Below are 14,651 nucleotides of genomic sequence, written 5' to 3'. Positions count from 1 at the left end.
AACGTGTCCCCGGCGCGCAGCGGCGGGCCCGGCCAGGGTCGGGCGGTGTGGCTGGTCCGCTCCGGGGCCTGCTGAGGCCTAGCCGGAGCGAGCTGGGGCGCGCCCTCCTCTCGACGCCGCGCAGTCCAGGCAGGCGGGGAGGGGCGGCGGGCGGGGTTGGGGGCGGTGGGCCCGGGCCTGAGGGTCCCGCCCGCGGCTCCACCCGTCCTGTCCGGCCTTCGACTGGGTGGTGTGAAGGGCTGCAGGGTTCCTGGGATGGGGGTGGGGCTGGGGCGGTGGCCGGGAGGCATCGCGTGGCGTCGGTGCTCCCTCCCTCCGGGGTGGGCGGTCAGACGGGGACGATGTGGAGGCCGAAGCTGTCGGCCTGAAGCTTGATGTGGTCCCCGCGGTAACTAGTGGCGGTCATAGGCAGCGGCAGCAGCGGCAGGGGCGGAGCCCCGGGGGGCGGCACTATAATAATAAGGGGAACCTGGAAGTTAACACAGGAGAAGAATGGGCTGGGTGAGAGGACAAACAGGAGAACAAAAAAGGAAAGAAAAGCAAAGACCTCCCGGGGCTGGGGTCTGGCGGACTCGGGGCAGGGACACTTTGGCTGGGTCACGGGGCCGGTCGCCCCCGGGAGAGCTTCATTCACCGGTGGGAGAGGGACCCGATCGATCGGTGACCGCTGCCGCCCGACTGGGGGCCTTCCAGAGGGAGCCAGGGTGGGTGGAGGCGGCGGAGAGCTTTCTAGCCCCGGGGGAGGGAGAGAAAAGGAGGAAAGGGGCGGGAGGCGCGGGCGTCCTCAAGGCATCCCGGGACCTCAGAGCGGCACTAACGAGCCCGCGTCCGCCCGGCACCCGAAGGTCTGGTCGCGGGGAGTCAGACCGGCGTCGGGAGGCAGCCCGGCTGAGCTGGCCCACGGGCGGACGCGCTGAGCCGCCGGCCAGCCAGGTGGCGTACTCACTTAGTAAGGCGGGGTTGCTGAATCTCCAAGCCTCGTTGTAGGCCGTGTACTGGGGGTGGCTGTACGGGTTGCCGGAGAACTCGCTCCCTGCGGGAGGGTGGGGGAGTGGAGATCAGACAAGCCCAACGCCGGGGCGGACCCGACGTGCCCGGTCAGCGGCCTCCCCCCGGGTCCGAGGTGCAGGTGCGGCGCTCAGGGCGACCCCGCAGAAGTTGTGAGGGCAGACAGAGGCAGAGCAGTCCACCGGGTCCGCGTGGGGAGAGCCCGTCGTGGGGCGGGTGCAGAAGCACCGACACAGGCCCGGGGGCTTGGGGCTCCCCCAAGGAGGCACTCTGGGCCATCCAGGAAGGGTTTGTTCTGGTCCCTGTGCGCCTACCCCGCTGCTTTGGGGGGCGTGGACACTCTGGTTCTAGGAACCATAGCCCCACGGGATGGAAGCCGGGGAAGGTGGTGAAGGAAGGCCCTTGGGACACTTTGTCCCAGAAAGTCCTCAGACTGGCATCTCAGCAAGGTGCCAATGCAAGGGGTGGGGGCTCTGCTGGGAAACACCCCCCTTCCGCCTTTCCCTCGAGGGATTGGATACGCTGGCCACGCAGCAGGAGGAGGCGGTGGGAAGCAGGTGGACTCTCCGCTGGTCCACGGGCGGTTAGCCGAGGGCCCCGTGGGCTGGGAGCCGTCGGAAGCAGCTTCCCTCCCTCCGCGGGAGAAAGGCCAGGCCTCCGGGTTTCCCCCTCGCCCTTTCTCCTGTGTGATGACCCCAGACTGTTTACAGTGATCCCTAACCGCGGGTTAAGTAGAGGAGAAGGGGCCCCTCTCCGAGAGGGAGCTGGGGTGGGGGTGGGGGATGCAGCCACTGGAAAGCCTGTTTATTGACGAGGAGGGAAAGCATGCGTGCAGCAGGATAATGAGCTTCTGAGCTCAACTGTGACCAAGAGGAACTGAGCTATCTCCTTCCCCATCGCTAATGAAACAAGTGTAATTTCCTCATCAGCACTAGATTCTGTTTAACGACTCCCCCCTTGCCACCATGAGCTCTCTGCTGCTCCCCTCATCCCCACCTCCTTGCAGACACCCCCTCCCTCACCCCTACCTAAGACCTTCTCCAGCCTCCACCTGCTCACTGCTTGGACCTTCCCAGAAGACACTCCTTGTCCCCAACACTTCTGCCCCCACTCCAGATCTGGGCAGGGATCCCCTCCCCCACACCTCCCAGCTCTCCTTAGCCAGGCCCTCTAACTCCCTTCAGCCCCTGTGGTGCAGCACCCTCTTTGCCACTGCCCATCCCCCCAAGCTCTGTTTAGCCAGGGCTGTCCCTGAATGGACATCCAGGAATAGGGCCAGTCACCCTCTTTCATCCTCCCCCACCATAAGGGTTGTGCATGAGGGGAGGGCCACCAGCAGGGGTGGGCTGCAGGTCCAGCGAGTCTCACCCTCTTTAAGACAAGAGTTTGTTGGTGTTTCTGCTAATAGAAGCTTCAACTCTGTGGCTTCAAGCCCAGCTCTCAATCAGGGGTGAGAGGCTGGGAAGAGCACAACCTCCAGCTGGGCTCCTCAGACCCTAAGTGTGGCTTCCACCTCTCTGATCCACACAGTTCAGACCCAGCTCCTCAGGAGGAACGAGGGCCCCAGTACCTCTGAGGAGATGTGGTGCTCTAGCTTGTCTCTCTGAAGCCAGTATCTTTGGGTCCTGCCATAGCCTGTCCTCTCTGTTCTACTTCCTTAGGGTCTAGCTCCTTCCTCTCCCTGGGGTGGGGTCAATTCTCCACACTGGTTTTCCCTGCGGGTTGGTGTGGACCAGGGTGGCTTTGTCTGAGTGACTGACAATGCCCCTGGAAATGGTTCTTGGCTCCAAGTTTCCATGGAAACCAGGGCAGGCTCTTCCAAGCAGTGTCAGCTGGCTGGGGGTGGGCTGGGGCGCTGAGAGAGGAGCTGAGGCTCAGTGCTCCCGGGGCACAGGCTCAGGTGGGTGGGCCCTGTGGAGGGGCCGTGATGTACAGTGGGAGCACACAAGAGCCACTTCTGCAAACTCCCTCCCTGGCTTGCTCATGAGGGACCAACTGCAGCCTCTAGGGAGACAAAGGGACGGAACAGCACTGGTTTTGGGGGGAAGGGATGTTGGATCCCCCCACCCCCAGGCTACTGAGCCCACGGCAGCTCACCCACAATTTAGTTACCCACACCTAAATTGGGCAGCTGCAGTATTGTCACCTACCAGGCACCATTCCTGCCAGGGTGGAGGTGGGGTAGCTTCCCTGGCCAGTGGGGGGCACGTGAGGGGGGTAACCAGGCAGAGTGGTGCTCGCCATGTCACGACCTGGAAAAACACAAAGGGGAAGGGGTGAGGCCTGGAAGAGAGAGGCCTGCCTCTGCTCACACCAGGGTACTTCGTGGGGAGGAAACTCTTGGAGAGGACAGAGCTGTGTGCAGATACGTGGGAGAATGTCTGAATGAGCGGGTCCAGGTGTGCCTTTGCACGGGTTTAAGCTTGTTCCCCAAATGTCCTGTGACGGGCTGTGCACCTCTGCTCTGTGTCTCTCTGCGTGTTTTACATGCCTGTGTTTTTAGCTTTGCATGTGTCCCTTTGTAGCCCAAACCCAGATGGAGAAGGGAGGGAGACGACCTGCTTTTATTCTTCCTCTCTGGCAAGACAGTCAGCTGTGGTTTCTCCAGTAACCAAATGGACCTCTATCATCTTGCTCGCCTCTCTAGCACCCCGTCTTCCCTTCAGGCTTGGAGGATAACCCCCCCACCAGCCCATGCTGGGGCTGATGGGTCTTCCTTGTCCTCTCTAAGTAGAGCTGCAGGTGCAGGGCCTGGCAGGTGTGGCGAGCAGGCGGTTGAGGCGGGGGCGGTGGGAGGGGGAGGGGTTGTGCCACTAGGGAGCTATTTTGCTGTTAGTGTTTATGGCATTTAAACAATAGAAAACCATCTCTGAAGTGAAAATCGGGAGCTTTGAGCCAACAGTTCAAGTGGATTGGATAAAGTTCCAATGAGCAAAATGTGCCCCCCCCACCAGCTGCTGGACTTTTGTCTCTGGAAACTTCTACTGGCTAGAGTCTGGAGGGTGGAGGGCAGGACTTCCCTTAGCAGTGTCCTGGAGGGAAGGTAAGGCAAGCCAATATAAGGGAACCACCCGAGTCCAAAGACCTCTCTGGGACACAGCTACACCTGCGTGGCCTCTTTTCCTTGCCTGTCCCCTCCATCACCATGAAGGGACCACCACCTGCCTTACAATATATGTCCCAATCTTTAATGACAATAATTTGCCCTCTTCCCTTTCCCACACTTCCATGCGCTAGAGAAAACGTGGTGCCTGGGTCCCATTTATCTTCTCCAGATCCCCCTCATCCTCCTCTTCAGCCTATGCCACTCCCCCACTGTAGCGCCTCTGTCTGGCCCTGAGAAGGCGAAGGGTGGCTGCGAGAAGTCACAGAACTCTGCATATCTGGCCCAGTACATTTTCTTTTCTTCAGTTGCCCTGGTCTTCATCCTCCCTATGGCTATTCCAAAACACCCCGGCTCTCCTTGCCACTCTCTCCTTGAATCTCACCTCATCTCCTACTCTTCTGAGATGTTTCTTCATTCCTCCCTTAACACATCTGAGTGATTCATCATCCCCTAAGTATACAGAGCTACAGCTCAGGTTTCTGTATTTCCAGCTGCCTGCTGAACATTTTCATTAGCTGTCCCACTGTCACCTCAGACCTAAGGGGAATAAAAGCCAACTCATCTTCCCCCCCCCCAATCAGGTGTGTTGAAGACCTTCTTGAAGACCACCAAACCAAAAATCTTTGGAATCCTCTTTTGTTTAGAGAGAGAGCGCACACATTCACAAGCGGTGGGGAGCGGGGGGAGGTGAGGGGGGAGGGAGGGTAAGGAGCATGAGAGAGAATCTTTAGCAGACTCCATGCCCAGCCCAACACAGAGCTTTGATCTCACAATCCTGAACAACCCTGAGATCATGACCTGAGCTGAAATCAAGAGTCAGACGCTTAACTAACCAAGCCATCCAGGCTCCCTGAAGTCCTTCTTGATATAGCATGGGTCCTTCCGCTCTGGATGAAGTCAGTCACCAGGTGTTCCCGATTCCCCTGAGCAATGTCTGTTCCATTGGTCCCATCTCCATTTCCTCTAGAGCCTCCAGAGCTCAGCTCCTGAGCCCCCCACCCCCACCCTTGGTCTGCCATAACGGTGCTTTTGCTGGTGTTCCCTGCACGCACATTCCTGCCCCTCCAGTCTATCCCACTTGTGGCTGTCTGGCTAGTACCCAGGAAACATTGCTCTCAACATATCACTGCCCTTGTGCAAACCACCGCTGATTCTCTGTAGGCCACAGTTGGAACCTCCACCCTGCCAGGCTTTCAAAGCCTCCTGGGTACTCTCCCACCTGACTTAGCGCTGATTCTCACTCCGCCTGGTTCAACTGGACTGTTTTCACAAGCGTATGTGCTGTGGAACATCTCTGTGCTTTCGCTGTTTGATTTTCTTCTTCTTCCTCATAGTTTCCCTCTTTTTCCACCTCCAGCCTTAAAATGCCTACCATTCTACCCCTCAGGGAAGTTTCTTTCTTCTAAACTTCTAGAATGTCTGTGCTGCTTGGTTGACCATGTCATTATCTCTTGTAAGGCACTGGACCTGTTCTGTATGGTGGCTTACTTCCTCAAACAGACCATAATCAAACTGAGGGCAGGGCCCCGTCTTCTGTTCGGTCTTGCATAGTTGAGAAATTAATAAATGATGTTCAGTAAATACCCTACTGATTGATTCTCTATTGCTCTGTTGGACTTCTAGCCAACTCCAGGTGGGTTGTACAGTTTTCTAATTGTTTCATGTGTGCTGGTCTCCTTTGAAGAGGTAAAGGCTGGGATAAAATGCACATGCTGAGATCTGCTTTTTCTCTAAAAACAGTTTGAGCAAGGGATCATGAATCTTTATAGGATGGAGAGAGATGACAGTAACTTATTGCGACTCATTTTATCATGCGATAGAATGGTTCTCCTTGATACCTGTCCAATACAACAAAGATCCTACATTTCCTAGAATTCAAGAACAGACGACAGAGCAGAACCATCAGACAAGAGATCACTTCAGACTCCTAGGGAGACAGAGGAAAGAATCTGCATCTGCATTGTTGTGGGTTTTCTTTCACTGACTTCTATTGTTGTTAAAAGTTTCATTCCTCCTGTCCGTCTCTCAGTGGTGTGGGTCTGAAGTGGATGAGGACAGCAATATCTATCAGTTCCCTGAGAGATGAATAATGGCATTTATTAGACAAGAGCCCCCAGGACAAAGGAGAGTTGGGGAAGAGTTAGAGGTTTTGCAATGAGAAAGATATAGAAAGTCAATTCCTCCTGGTCCCTGATCTTAATGCCTACAAAACAGCCAGGAAAAGAAGGATGCTTCTTCTTCTTCTTCTTCTTCTTCTTTTTTTTTTTTTAAAAGATTTTATTTATTTATTTGAGAGAGAGAAAGAATGAGAGAGAGAGAGAGAGAGAGAGAGCATGAAAGGAAAGAGGTCAGGAGGAGAAGCAGACTCCCTGCCGAGCAAGGAGCCCGATGGATACAGGACTCGATCCTGGGACTCCAGAGATCCTGGGACTCCAGAGTCACGACCTGAGCTGAAGGCAGTCACTTAACCAACTGAGCCACCCAGGCACTCGGGATGCTTCTTTCTTTAAAAACAGGAATTTAAATGTACCCAAATTCCGATTTTCAGCTGCCTGGTTCCTACAACATGACACAGATGAATTCCTTGTAATCTAAGGTTTTGTCGTACGATTCCCTACCTGGCTTCAGGAGAGAGGAAGAAAGGTCGGACTCCCGGAAAGGTGTCTCCAGCTAACCTGGATTTTACTCTATAAACGATGGTTATTTCTACCGGCTTTTCCTCTCGCAAAACAGTCAGGCTAACTTGGAGCATACAGAAACTTCTGTATGCTGGAAGTCGCCTAGAGAACTGTTCACTGAAAGACACATTTCCAAATTCTAGTTAAAAAACTGAATCTGGGGAGCGCCTAGGTGGCTCAGTGGGTTAAAGCCTCTGCCTTCGGCTCAGGTCATGATCCCAGGGTCCTGGGATCGAGCCCCGCATTGGGCTCTCTGCTTGGCCGGGAGCCTGCTTTCCTTCCTCTCTCTCTGCCTCTCTCTCTGCCTGTCTCTCTGCCTGCTTGTGATCTCTGTCTGTCAAATAAATAAATAAAATTAAAAAAAAAAAGAAGTGTGCCTTGAAATCAGGGTTTGCTATCATTTAAAAAAAAAAACTGAATCTGGGAAGTGCTATTCAGACATTTTTAAAATGTGAGATAAGAGGCCCATGATGAGGAAGAAGCATACTGGCTTCCTGGTGTTCCGCACACAGCTGTGCCGCTGTCTCCTGTGACATCAGTATCACCACAAAGAGGTGCCCGTCAGGACCCCTGAACCAACAGAGGTACAAGCCACCGCCGCATACAAAGCACTCTCAATGGCTTCATTAGTACACAGGGGACACCTGAAGAAGAGGAAAAAATTGACCAAACTCTTGCCAGAGCCATATATTTTTCTGGAACGCCATTGTCAATAATGGAAAACACATACTGCAGGAAGTTTTCAAATTACTAAGACCATCATGCCATTTGCCCAGCAGCATTCTTTGAGCAAGCTTCTTTTAGTGAGAGATATGAATGGGTAATGGAATGTGTGCAAGGATAATCAACAGAGCCCTGCCGACGGATGGACAGAGGAGAGCAGAGGGGCTCCAAGACTGTCAGCACAACCACCCCCTCAAAACAAACAAGCAGAAGCACGGGAAGAGGAGAAAACAGTGACATAGCAAAATACACCAGTTACAAAGTATGTGCCGCCCAACAGTAGACAGGAAGTGGCAAGGTGATTTGCTTATCCATGATCCCAGGAATGTGATAACAGCACCAAGAATCACAAATGAATTAAAAAAAAAACAAAACAAAACGGGTGCCTGGGTGGCTCAGTTCGTTAAGCGAGTGTCTTCTGCTCAGGTCATGATCCTAGAGTCCTGGGATCAAGACCCACGTTAGGCTCCCTGCTCAGCAGGGAGTCTGCTTCTCCCTCTGACCCTCCCCCCTTTCATGCCCTCTCTCTCTCAAAAAAAAATAAGTAAAATCTTAGAAAAGGGGGGCGGTGCCTGGGTGGCTCAGTGGGTTAAAGCCTCTGCCTTCGGCTCTGGTCATGATCCGAGGGTCCTGGGATGGAGCCCACATCGGGCTCTCTGCTCAGCAGGGAGCCTGCTTCCCCTTCTCTCTCTGCCTGCCTCTCTTCCTGCTTGTGTTCGCTCTCTCTGTCAAATAAATAAATAAAATCTTAAAAAAAAAAAGAAACCAACAAAACCCCACATATTACCAGGGGATGGGCATTTAGTGGGGGACACTTGTTTCCTAAGGTCACAAAGTTTTAAAGATGGATGAACCTTCAAGATGATCTAACTTCCTTGTCTCCAAGTTGAGAAAATGGAGGCGCAGAGTGTAATGACTTCCTCATGGCTGCACAGCTAGTAAACCAGAGAGCCCACATTCGAAGCTATGTCTGTGGCACACTGCCTTTGAATGACAACATGAAGCCAGATAATCCCCAAAAGAGCCAAAGGAAAGGAAAAGAAGTCATCCAACAAGCAAAAATCTCATATCGTCACTGTCATCATTAAGACGAGGCAAGAAAAAAAAAACATAAAGAATAAAATACTGACACAAAAAGTCTGTTACAAAACTCCACGGGGTGGAGTATTAATCTCCTTGGAGAGTCTTCTAAAAAACAAAGAGGCTCTTCAAGAAACAGCAGTAGTTGGGAATCTTAAAGTACCCAGAAGTGTGAGAAGCACTGTACTTGATGAAGATGTCTTCTCAGTTCAACTGCGGAAGTCCCCAAAGAGTCTACAGCCGATTTCTACAGCAATCACTGCATCTGAATCAGACAGTGCACTTCTGTCAGACATTCCTTAGCAAATGGGCCAGATCGAATCAATGGTTTTGGAGAATCTAAGTGCAGTTCCTCTTACAAGTACAGAGAACAGCAAAGTGAATGACTTTATTAAGAAATTGGAAAATTTCAGCCCCCAGACAATTTATGCTGTTTTGTCAGCTCTAAGATTCAAGGGCAGAGTTGCGTTTCTACTTCAGCTAGACTAAGCTAGCCCTCACTGAGCACCTACTACAGCTGGGCACCATCCCAAGTATTTTCTATGTCTTATCTCTTTTGATCCTTGTATCAACCAATGATGCTGATCTGTTTTTAATCCCCACAGTATAGATGAAAAACTGAAACCTAGAGGGGCTAAGTGTTATGTTCAAGATTCCACAGAGAGTAGAGGGCAGAATCTGGATGAACAGCACAAGCAGTATACTTGGGAATTGATTCTGGAATGATGTCCTTGAATATTACAGACTCAGATAATAGGTATTTGGTCCAGGAGAGTAACCTGGGGTTATGCTAGGGGAATCCTTCCTAAAACAACATCCTGTTGCTTCTTGTTGCTTGCATGTTTTGACTTCTTCCATTTTCTACAGCAAGGATTTTAAACTGGGGTTCACTGATCCCATAGGACTCTATGGATTCGCTTCACAGAGCCCATATAAAGCCATACATCAAATGTTATAGGCACACATACATAATATCTAGACAGCTTTTTATCATACTCTCAGAAGTATTCACGACTCCAAGATGGATAAACACTCTTTTTCCCAAACCAAAAGAACCAGTTCTTTGGCATAAGAAAGACACCGATTCGTCTGAACGCACTTGAATTGTACCAACGGACGAGCTCACACAAAGAACAGCAAATAAACAGGTGGAGGGGCAGAGAGGCTGATCACAAGCGAGAACGTCGGCATCCAGAAGACCCAGGAAATAACACAAAGGCAGCCACCAGCGTGGCCCGGTGATGACTCAGACCACAAGACTTATTAGACGTAGATTTATACAGCAGAAGTTCTATTCAGTGAGTGTGGAGATGCTTTTCCTCAGCATCGTTCTCTAAAAATGAGCACTTCTGCTCTCCACTTGACACTATGGAGGACCCTAAGGCCAGAAAACATAACTCTTGTTTTACTATCCTATTCTCAAGTTTTGTCTGCTTCTCATAAGGTGGTGAAGATGAAGACGTTAGATCGCTCCAAGGTTGGCAGTCTGTGCCTGTTTTTGACACAAGCATTTATAATACTTCCAAGAATACAGTTATTAAATTTGTAATTACTGTCTACATATACTGTACGTTTATACTGACTGTATCAATAATGATCACTTTATGACCAATCCAAATTTACATAATATACTGAAGCCACAAACTTTAAATCCATAAAAGCTGCTTTTAAAGGAGAGGAAAAGAGTTTTCTACATGTTTCGTTTGGTTTCTTATTTCCCATGTTTCTGAATCCTCTCCAAGGTTTCTCCTGGGTTGGGGGTGAGGGAGAGCAGGGATGCCTGAGTGAGAGCTGCCAGTCCCAGGTGCTGGGCTGGCCCCAGAGCGCTTCCTCTGAGGCTTGTCTGCCCTGGGTTCCAGCAGAGGGGGCTGTGCCCCCACCTCAGGTGGCTGCTCTCCCAGCTGCTCTTGCCTCCCCCACAGCTGGACCTTTAGCCGCCCAGAGCTGGGTGGGCTCGGGAAGGTCTGCACCCTGACAGCCAACTAGCTGGGTACAACCAGTTAGGCTGTTCCCGCTCCTTCTCCTTCCAGCACACTGCCCTTCTCTGGGCCATGGTCGCCTGCTGGCCTAAGGCCCCCCAAGAGGTGGCTTCCTTTAAACTCTGCCGTATGGCGGATAGAGCCATAGCCTCGGGATCCTGGGAGAAGGCTTGGCAGTGAGGGCCAGTATCACATCTGCAGAGGCCTGCGAGGGAGTCTGGCTATTTTTTAGTGAAGGAAACTGAGGCTCAGAGAGAGGGGACGACATCCCAGCCCTCTCCTCCTTCACTTCCCAAGCTGCCTTCTCTAGCAATGAGAGCAAATCGCACGTGGGCAGGTGCGGGTGCCGAGGAGGCCGGTTCTGACTCACGGATGGGCTCAGAGCACGGGAGACCCTCTTGCTGGGTGGGCAGAGGTTAAGCCTGTTTGCACAGTCTCCTGATACTCCGGGTCTCCCAGTTCCTCTCCGGCTTTATTTTGTTCCCTGAGTGCACTGAATTGTCCCCTCTAATCCTTCCGAAAGCGCAGCGTTTTTCAGGCGCTGTGTGTAAGTGAAACCCTAATCCCAAAGAGAAGGGCCACTTAAGCTGCTGGAGCATTAGGCCGCTCTGAGAGCGGCCCTCGGACTTCCTCCCTCCCTGCCTGGCAGCCCAGCCGCCACTGTGGAGGAGTGGGGGGATTCCAGGCTGAAGGGAGCAAAGCCCTCTCAGAAGTAACACTAGTGGCAGGGCTTGCCTCCCCAAGCTCAGGGTTGAAAAAGGGCTGGCTTGTTTGTCCTGAGGCTGATAGCAGGGAAAGAAAGATTCTGATCCCCCTAGGGAAGCAGTGTGTGTAGTGGGGGTGGCGGGGGCGGGGGTGTGTGTCTTCCTGTCCCTTGAGGGCTAGTTGATTCTCTGGGGCAAACAGGCCTTTGGGTCTTATCTGGGGGCCTTTGAGGCCACCAGGAGACTTCTGAGCCCTTCGTCCCAAGCATACCTATAATATTCATTGGGACACCACTATTTAGGATTTCTGGTCATTCAGAAAAGATTGAATTGACTGATTTACTTTTACTTAGCCAAACTTTTCTTCTTAGAAAGTGCCAAAAAATGGAGTAAACAAGCTCAGTGTCAGGGGACCCCCCTCCTTTTGGAGAAATGTCCTCTGGGATACCCCAAGCATCTCTAAACAACCGAATAAGAGCTGAGAGGTTCTCCATAACCTAGCTAATCGTGAAAACGGTACCCAGTGCTATTAGGCAACCAACCCTTCGCTAGCCTGAGTTGGCTACTATATGTGTTTGAAATAAAGATCACTGATTTCTTAAAAATATTTTGATTCCTATTAAAACTGGCCCCTCTCCCTGATCTCTACATAGATCAGTGAGCCCTAGCTGTGGAGGACTAAGCACAGTCCTTTTGGGGTGCTCAGTTTTTCGGTCCCATGGGTGGAGGGAAGAGGTGAAGGGAGAAGTCAAGATGAAAGCTCAAGGAATTGGGCCACATCTGAGCTCAGCTTAGGCGGCCACGGTACTGCGTCTTTGCTAAAGTACCTGGGAGCCTTTCACACCTTCTTCATCTTCTCCAGGACTCTGCTCCCCTCTGCAGTTCCGTTAGAAGCCCTATGTGCTTCTGTCTAAGGTGCCCTGCTGGGATGGGCAGGCCATCACCACTGGGGATGGCTAGTAGACACAGACATGGACGTGGATTTAGGATGGAGTTGGGGGTGGTACAGTTTTTATTTGGCTCCAATTCCGATCTGACTCTCCCAGGCCTAGAGTGGATTAGTGCTCCTTCTTTTCAATATCCTTTCCCTCTAAAGGTGAACTGGATAAAGGAGGAAGGGAAAGAGCCCAGATCCAATGACTCCCTAGGCTGCAAGCCCAGGGCACCCACATTATCTGTCAATGTCTCATTGCTATGGAAATGCCCCCGTAATTAAATCAGAGCCGAGGTCTGGGGGCTGGAGGTCCTTGGGGATGTGGCTGGAGGCCTTAGGGATGTTTGAAGGAAGCTAGCTTCATACTCTTGGGCCTTCCAGGCTTAAGTGAAGGGTCCAGGGCGCACGGGTGTGTGGGGAAGCCCTCTGGCTTGGTTTGGCCTCCACAGCAAAGGGCTCGGACTTGCTAGATGTCAGAAGTTTCCCTAGCCCCCTCCTTTCAAGGTTGGAGAGGAGCTCTGATGTCAGTGCCCTAAATTCCTCTAGCTAATCAGGGGCTTTGAGCCGACAGACAAGGCTAGGAGACTCCCAGCCTCCTTTAGAAACATTTCTCAGCCTTTATTGCCCTCTCCTCCCCCGGAGGGGCTGGCCAAGGGCTAAGCTGTTTGTTTTATGGAGGGAAGTGCAGTTGCCTTGGAAGGGGGTTGTTAACTACAGGAAAGAGGCAGTTTCTGGAGGTCCTCAGGACTCCCTGAGTAGGAGGAGGAGGGTTTCCCAGGATCCACATTTCTGTCTGCTAAAAGGCCGCATCACTGACCATCCCAGATGTGGGCAAGGAGTCTGAGCTTCTGAGGGCTCCCAACCCTTTCTCAGAAGCTGAGCCTGCAGGGTTCTCACAGGCCTCCAGGAACTGGGGGGTCAGCCCTGCTTTTCAGCTTTGAACTTTGCCTTATTGACCTCCCCCCAACTTACCAGCTTCCAGGAGAAGCTTCTGCTCCCTCTCCCCCCTTGGGCACTCCCCTTTGGGAAGCATCCCCACCTCCTCCTGGATCTCAGCTATGGATTCCTTCCAAGCTGTAGCCTTAAGGCATCAAGAGAAGTTTCTCCCAAACGCTTGAATAAAACCACCTTCTCCCTCCACTGCCATCCACAGAGGGTAGAGAAGCTAAGAAGGCTCTTTTTTTCACTGAGGAGGACTGTGTTTTCCTTGTCCCTAGCTTTCCAAAGTTCAGACTTTTTTTCCAAAGGGACGATTCTGTGCTGACACTTGAGCCTGGGAGCTTGGATAAGCAGGGGACAGGCTCTACTCTCAGGGCTGCGCCTGAGGCTCCTGGACCCCAAAACAATAAGCTATATATAGCTGTGGTCTTCCTTCCTGGCCTTTTTGGTTTTTATTACCAGAAGATTGGCTGAGCTGCCGGGGGCGGGGGGGCGGTTGCGGAGGGGATGAAGCATCTAGATCCGAGATAAACACAAAACTGATGCTTTTCTGTTATCTTTTTTGGAATATGAAACATGCTTATTTTATAGTTGCTTTTGGACTGTTCTATTCTCTCTAGTTCTTAGGGGTATTGATTGTCCTATTTCTTGCTTCTGCTAACTCCCCCTCATGATAGCTTGCATTTACATGAGGGGTGTAATTTTTCGTAGTGAGCTCATCTTTACTGCTGAGGTTCCATGTGCCCTAGGTTCGGGAATGTCTCTGTAGAGAAGGTTTGCCCTGGTTCCTGCTGGGGTTTCAGAGTAGGTTATTATCCTAGACAAATTTTTTATGTCAGGTCTTGGCTGGGGGTTCCTGCCACATACTCAGGTATAAATTTGGACCCTGAACCAGGGTCAGGAGTGGGGACTCCATTTTTCATGGAGACGATTTTTCACTCACTTGCTTCCCTGGGCCACTGGGATAATTTGTGTGTTTCCCTTTCACACACGGCATTGTCTTGCTCTGTTCCTGGCTTTACGCAGGGTGATCCTCACTTCTGGCTTCCTGCTTCTTTTGGACCCAAGGTCGTGGCTCCTGTCTGCTGTGTTATAACCGCAGTCTCCCCCAGGTAGGGTCCAGCTCCAGGGTGATACCCTCGGGCTCTCACCTACTGCTCTGGCTTTTGAGTTTCTTCTCCTTCTGGCACCAGAGCATGAGGTTTGGTTGTGTGTTGACAATTCTTGTTACATTTTTATCCAGCTGGGTTTTGGGGAGTGTAGCCCGCTTGTTTCTGGACATGGATCTCAATTCCTCCACTACCTCTCTGGGACTAAAAGGAGGATGGAAGAACTACCCTCGCGCGAAGCTCTCCCAGCGCTCGGTGGCGATGCCCACCGGAGGCGAGTGAAGCCTGCTCAGGGCAGCAGCTCCAGGGACTGACGGGTGGATTCCTGGGCTGCTAGGGTTAGTGTGGAGAGCTGCCACATACTCCCTGTCTCGCTCTGTGTGGCCTCCAG

The 14,651-nt window shown here is 52.1% G+C and overlaps 1 protein-coding gene across 5 annotated transcripts in view; it reads right to left on the bottom strand.

Annotated features, from left to right (window-relative positions):
• Positions 1 to 328: 328 nt before the first annotated feature.
• LOC111145099 (paired box 2) overlaps positions 329 to 14,651 on the bottom strand; it is a 78,141-nt gene continuing 63,818 nt past the window's right edge. For 2 of the 5 annotated variants that reach the window (XM_022499736.1, XM_022499738.1), the window contains 3 exons: positions 3,159 to 3,260; positions 947 to 1,033; positions 329 to 450 (listed from right to left, as the gene is read on the bottom strand). In XM_022499736.1, coding sequence (XP_022355444.1) covers positions 329 to 450; positions 947 to 1,033; positions 3,159 to 3,260 — 311 coding nt within the window. Of the gene's footprint in view, positions 470 to 946; positions 1,051 to 2,956; positions 3,040 to 3,154; positions 3,261 to 14,651 lie in introns of those variants that run through there. The other 3 variants (XM_022499740.1, XM_022499737.1, XM_022499739.1) reach the window with 2 other exon arrangements.

The sequence above is a fragment of the Enhydra lutris genome, unplaced genomic scaffold (assembly GCF_002288905.1).
Source record: "Enhydra lutris kenyoni isolate GAN:26980312 unplaced genomic scaffold, ASM228890v2 scaffoldscaffold12, whole genome shotgun sequence".
In the NCBI taxonomy this organism is placed as follows: Eukaryota; Metazoa; Chordata; class Mammalia; order Carnivora; family Mustelidae; genus Enhydra; species Enhydra lutris.
This window is presented reverse-complemented; position numbering and strand designations above follow the sequence as displayed.